The sequence below is a fragment of the Hipposideros armiger genome, unplaced genomic scaffold, assembly GCF_001890085.2.
Source record: "Hipposideros armiger isolate ML-2016 unplaced genomic scaffold, ASM189008v1 scaffold_18, whole genome shotgun sequence".
In the NCBI taxonomy this organism is placed as follows: Eukaryota; Metazoa; Chordata; class Mammalia; order Chiroptera; family Hipposideridae; genus Hipposideros; species Hipposideros armiger.
In genome coordinates, this window is record NW_017731368.1 from 2,747,913 (window position 1) to 2,754,264 (window position 6,352).

General features: G+C 49.2%; 1 protein-coding gene across 2 annotated transcripts in view; it reads left to right on the plus strand.

The window, feature by feature from the left end:
* The window catches only part of SMARCC1 (SWI/SNF related BAF chromatin remodeling complex subunit C1), a 151,021-nt gene extending 145,526 nt beyond the window's left edge, over positions 1-5,495 (plus strand). Inside the window, exons 26-27 of one of the 2 annotated variants that reach the window (XM_019632499.1) lie at positions 654-830; positions 3,102-5,495. In XM_019632499.1, coding sequence (XP_019488044.1) covers positions 654-830; positions 3,102-3,193 — 269 coding nt within the window. In that variant the 3' untranslated portion in view covers positions 3,194-5,495. Of the gene's footprint in view, positions 1-653; positions 831-2,534; positions 2,859-3,101 lie in introns of those variants that run through there. The other variant, XM_019632493.1, reaches the window with a different exon arrangement.
* Positions 5,496-6,352: the final 857 nt, after the last annotated feature.

Sequence of the window (6,352 nt, forward strand, 5' to 3'; positions counted from 1 at the left end):
ATGGCAATCCACTGCCACAGGGACTGCAGCCCACGCCGTCGCCGGCGACTCATGGCAGCCCAGCTCCAGGTTGAGCTGTTGTTCAGCATCTCAGCCGTGGAGGGCAGTGTCACTGGCCCTCACATGTGGGATCCGAACCGGGGCCCCCTGGCATCCCAAGCGAGTTCTTAACCATCGCGCCACTCGGCCGGCCCCAGAATCCCTTTTTAATGATGTTTTCACATTAGTGACCAGAACACAAAGCCTGCGTGTGAAGCCCAGTCCTGACTGCGCTGCAGTTCTTGGACTGTGCACTAACTTGGAGTTAAAATCTTTCTCCATTCCCTGTGTTCTGTGCTTAGCATTTTGTGACCTCAGAAAGATAATTGACAATACGCTGTTCACCCAAACCAGAATGAATGCTTTCTTTCAGGATGCTATTTTTATACTTGCTTCTTACAGGTACCTGGCTATCCACAGACCTGCCCATTTTCTCCCCTCTCCCCCCAAAAAAACCCCGTAAAATAAAAATAATAAGCGGATATAGAGATTATTGCTCTGTTGCTATTTCAGATCCTTTGGAGGGTAAGATATTTGTATTCAGCAATCTTGGGCAGAGTTGATCCCTTTCTTCCTAGTACACTTAAGTTAGTACTTTAAATCTCCCTCCACAGGTCAGATACCAGGCCCAGGTTCCATGATGCCTGGGCAGCCCATGCCAGGCCGCATGATTCCCACCGTCGCAGCCAACATCCACCCACCTGGGAGTGGCCCTCCCCCTCCTGGTATGCCTCCAATGCCAGGAAACATCTTAGGACCCCGGGTAACCCTGACGGCACCTAACGGCATGTGTAAGTACCGCGCTGGGGGGCTGCAGACGAGGGAGGGAGCAGGCTGTGTTCTCCCCCTCTGGTTTGGCAGGCCGTGGGCAGTGTGACCTGTGACAGTGGGTTCCAGAATATCAGTTTTCAGTCAGTGCTCTTCACTCCTGCTGGGCAGGTGCACAGGTGATGCGTGCAGCGTGCTTCCCATCGGCAGACTCGTGTGCCATAGCCTTCATGGCACGCTCTCGTGACACTGAGTTCTGAGGAGGCCAGACAGACATTTCTCTCCCGCTCCTGTTTAAGCCTGTCTAGTGTGAATCTTGGTAGGCATAGAGCTACTGGCTGTTATTTTCCCTACGGGCCCTCTGTCGATACAGGGTTCCAAAGTAGTGGGTGTGAAGAAAAGAACAGAAACCGGTTTAGAGCAGGAGTAACAGATAAGTTTCTTGTGGCCACTGCCATTAGTAGTGGCTGCTTAGACTAAGGAAGGCATATTCAGGGCGCTGTTGTGAAGGATATGAGGTCCCCACAGGCTCAGTGGAGAAGGCACAGGTGCTGCCGAGTGATCTGCGTGATGGTGTGTGGGCAGCCAGGTAATTTCTCCTTGCCAAGCCCTTGCTCTGCTCCAGCCTTGGCCTCCAGAGGGCTGCTTCAGAGGCTCTGGCCTGCCCTTGACTCCAGTAGACCTTCTCAATGAGAACAATCCCAAAATGCAGCCTTAGTGGCCAGGCAGCCCAGTACATGTGTCATCCCAGGCTCATTTTGAAGCTCATGTATATGCCAAGGAGTTCACTCCTGTTCACAATAGAAAGAACTAGGATTCATAAGGATTCCTGGCCTCCAGGAGCTGTAGTTGAGCAAATGAGAAATGAACAGTTGGAGAGTAGTACAGGATTTACCAGAAGTTACATGAGACAGGGCCTGGAGTGCACTGTCATACCCTGAGGGAGGGGCCTCCCAGGGCCAGGAGGCAGCTGCGTGGGTAAAGGCCTGTCTCGTGTCTCTAGACCCTAGGAGCTGGGATGGAGCAGGTGCACAGAAGAAAGACAGGAGTCTCGCTGGGTATATAGGATCATGACCTTAGGAAAACAATGACGTCCCTTGAATCAGTGCTTAGAGGTTGTAGTATAGCGGGTACCTCTTCTCCTTGGCAAGAAAATGCAACGTACAAACGTGCCAGCCTACCAAGGAGTTGGCCAGTTTTCCATCTCTGTGCAGAGATGGTATCTTTCATCTTTACCACTTTCACATCCTGCTGATCACCCATGATTCGTGACCCTAAAGGGCCCTCCGTGTAGCACCTTGACAATATGGAAGGTTTTATCCCCCCCACACACCCCCACTTCCTTCCACAAATGAGTGTTTCAAGGATTCTGAGCCGCTGGTTTGGCTCTGGGGTCCTGGGCAGGCCTCATCAGGTGAGTGGCTTCCCCTCTTCAGGCCTTAGTTTTCTCCACTGGAAGATGACACAGAGGATTAGATCAGTGGGCTTTAAACGCGTTGAAGAGCCTTGGCACTTGGGTGGAAACCTCTTCAGGGGAGGGTTGAGTGAACTGACTGGTAAGCAAGGCTGCACTTCAATTATTTGTTTCATATGTTTTCATTTCTGGCCAAATCTAGAGGTTTAAAAAACCCTGGATTAAATGATCTCTGGGGTTCCTTTGTACGCTAAAGCAGCTCAAGTTGAAATAGGAAAGAGCCCCAGACACTCACACTAATTGTTCCCTTCAGGACCTGACCTAGTTTTGGGCCAAAAATCCAAGGACTGCAGTTCAGGCGCTGTGGGGCCTCGCAGGACTGTCCAACTTGTCAGCAGCTGCCTCCAGTGAAGTTCTCAGGCCCTGGCGGAGACACATAATCAGCAAGAAGTTATTGATAATCTGTTTCGTGCCCAAGTAGGCTAGGCACTGGGAGAGAAAGAAAAGAAGACACTGAACTTGCCCAGGAAAGCACTTATCATTTAACTGAAGAAATAAAATTAGCTGAGAGAACCATTAAAATACAATAAAATCAAAATATAATTAAGTTTGGAAAAGGTCTGAAGTGGTTCTTGGAAGGGGTGGACCTTGTAAGAGGTGGAACCGATTCAGCCACCTCCCCGCACCCCAGCCATTTGGGTCGGGGAGCACCCTGAGCAGTGGCCTGGAGGTTTGAGCGGACCTGACCCGCGTGGACCACAGCCAGCAGCGATGGTGCCTGCCATGGCGGAAATTTCTTCCTGTGTCATTCTCTGAGCAGGCTCTTTCCAAGCCCCGCGTGTTCCCAGCAATGACGAGTCGCTCTTGGATGTATTTACAGATGCCCCTCCGCCGCAGCAGCCACCGCCGCCGCCCGCAGACGGAGTCCCTCCACCTCCTGCTCCAGGCCCACCAGCCTCGGCCGCACCCTAGTCTGGGAGACACAGGGAACATCCACACCCAGCGCCACCAGCTGCAGTGGCGAGGACAAGACTTACGTTCTTCAGCTTCCTTGGATTTCTTTCAGGATTTTTCTTCTCACAGCCCCAAGCACGCATCCCATATCCCGTCTCTCCCCACTCCTCTCCATTCTCCAACACCCCTCGTGTTAGGTCCTCAGCCAACACCCAGGGACGCCTGTGGTGACAGTGTGCCCTGGTCGTCCTAAAAATAACCTGCGTGTCCCCTGTCCTGGTGTGGGGCATACTGGCAGTTTATCTGCAGGTCCTGTCAACATTAGTATTCTATGTCTCTATCATTTTTGCTCTCCTGCTGTTTTTTGCTTTGTCTTATGCTTCTATGGATAATGCTTTATATATATATATTTTTTTTTTGTCATTATTGCTTTAAAGGGGAGCATCCTAAGGTAATAGGAACCAAAAAATAGTGATGGGCAGAGGGGCTAGCTGAAGGGGGCAAACCTTAAGGCATTATAAGTGACCTTATTTCTGCTTACCTGAGCTAAGGCTGGTGCTGATTGTGAAGTCTCGTGAGGCTTCTGCAACACGTGGATGCACCAAAACTAAAAGCGATGGGGAAGGGGACACCATTCGTTTTTATCCCTAGCGAGGACTGTGAGGGCCTCCACCCTACCTGGCAGAACGTACCCCGTTAGTACTTGCTCGGGGAGAGCACAAGCATTAGAACAGACCCCTCCTTCCCCGGGCCCGCTGCTTCTGGTTTTCTATGCAGATGGTTGATTGGATTGGGGGTGTGGGTGTTTTTGTTTCTCTGAGGGCAGTTTAAGCTTTGAGGGCTGGGATTTGGGAGGCATTCCTTAGTTCCCGAGACTAGCCAGGAAAATTTCAGGGGTCTAGGGCAATGGCCACCCGATAAATCTAGCCCACTAGTCACTGCTTGATGCATTCTTTTTTCTCCCTCTTTAAAACAAAACAAAACAAAACAAAAACTTAAAAAAAAAAAGTAGATAGTGCTGAACATTTTAGCTCATGGGACTTGGTTAGGATGGCGGGGGGTGCAAGTCCCCACACTACCTCTTGCAGTAGCCAGGGTGAATGGAATTTAATGAAGCGGTACTTTAGGTTTGGGATGGGGTTGGAGAAGTGGGGTGGGATCAGCGGCCTCTCATACCTTCTCCCTTCCCTTTCTGAGATCTCACATTCCATCTTTCTCGAGGTTGTCAAGGAGATGCTGGGTCTGTCAAGGAACTCGCTTGGCAATCAGAGTCGTGTTTTGAGGGTTGGGGTGCTCCGGCTGGGAGAGGGGAATGCCATTCCAGAGGAAGAGCCACAAAAATGCCTTAATTTGAGCCCATTTCTACCCCTGCTGACGAGTGACTTGAGAGTTCTTGGTTTTCTCTTGTCTTCCTTTCCTCCCCTCTGTCCTTCCATGGGTGGGAAAGGGTGTTTTGGGTAGAGTTTGATTTCCAAAGCACCTGGCCTCTTCACTTCACATTCTCAAGTGGCAGTTTCATTTAGAATGCCAAGTGGAACATCTTTTCTGTGTATTTTATAAAGCTTTACATGTGAGAGGGCATAAGTAGGTGTTCCTAAAAACACCTTAGAAATTCTTTTCCTTAATATCAGAAAGCAAAAAAATAAAACCACAATTAAGATTTGCCTTTCAAACCCTCAGGTGTTGCCTCTACCCAGGTGGCTCTGGTCACCATCAGAGTACTGGAACCAAGGAGATCTTGTTCCTTTTGTGTGTCTGTTCTGGACTCTTGGAGTGGAAATGAGCTTGTTCCTACTGGAGTTTAGTTGTAATGAATGCATTTGTCTCCAGAAAGACCCCAGTGCCTTTTGACAATGGCCAGGGTTCTCCCTATTTTCTGCCAGTCTTTCCCAAAGGAAACTCATTCCAAATACTTACCTTTTCCACTGAGGTCTTAGAAGGAAAATGGAATTCTGGTTCATACTGTGGTCCCTTGTAACCTCAGGTCTTTAATGTGATCACTTTCAAATTTAAAAGATGCAGGTGGAAATATTTTTACTATGCTGGTAATAATTCTACACAATATCTGAATTCTTAACAGTTATGTTTCAGTGTAAGTGGTGACTTTCTCTTGTCTTTGATCTGGTTTTGTTCCTGTAATACAGCCACTCAATTTTGTGAGGGGGGGGAATAATACTTGGTTTTTGTACAAACGTGTTTCTCAGTGTGGTGGTGTTTTGGAAAATGAAGGGGGGGAGTTTTGAGAGATTGGAGGAAATTGATCAAGAAGGCCTGACGTCCTCCCTCTTTTTCGGTGAATAAATGGAACGTCATTTCTGGATGCTAGTCCCATTCTCTGCATTCCTCTACCAGTTTCTTCCTGTGTCCTATGAAGAGCCTAAATATTGAGCCTCATCTGGTCCTGGTCAGCAGTTGAAGTTCAGTGCCTTGGGGCTTCCTAACTGTCTGACCACCTTCATGACGCTTAAGGAACATAGTTGAATGTCCTCGCCCACTGTTCATTCCCATGGTCAAAGTGAGGAAAGTGGAAGTTCTCTAGGGAGGGTGGCCAACATGCTGGCACCTCCCAAGAGAGGCCATGTTTTGCTCAGTGAGCTAGAGAATGTTCATCAGGATACAGCTTAGCCCACGTTGAAGGCAGGCCCTGAGGGCAGGTGATGTACTCTTAAGGACAGCCTTTGCACACCCACAGGTGCAAACCCTATTCAGGAAACTGAAAGAAACGATTGTCTTCAAGATGCTTATGAACCGGGAAAGCAAAAGAGGCACATTCTGTGTCTGCCAGGAGGTGCATACTCAGCTCCTCACGAAACTTCCAGGCCAACTGTACTTTGCTTCCTGACCTGCTCCAACTCTTCCTCTGGTAAGAGTGCAGCAGCCAGCTGGGTCTCATGGGATTCCTGTGCTTCCCTACGGATGATGAGGGAGGTCAGTCCCTGATCCAAACTGAAGACGGGTTTACCAGCTTGAATGTAAATTCTTTTTTGAGCATAACAGGACATGCACAATCAATGAGTCTTCCACAGGTTCCTCAGATCCTTACTGTAGAGTAATTCCCCCAAATGCAATAAAGAGCAGCAGTTTGCCAACTTCAGTGAAGTCAGGGTCACCTGCAGGATTGTTTACATCCAAGCTGCTGGGCCCCACCCTCAGATCTTCTGGTTCAGTAGGTCTTGG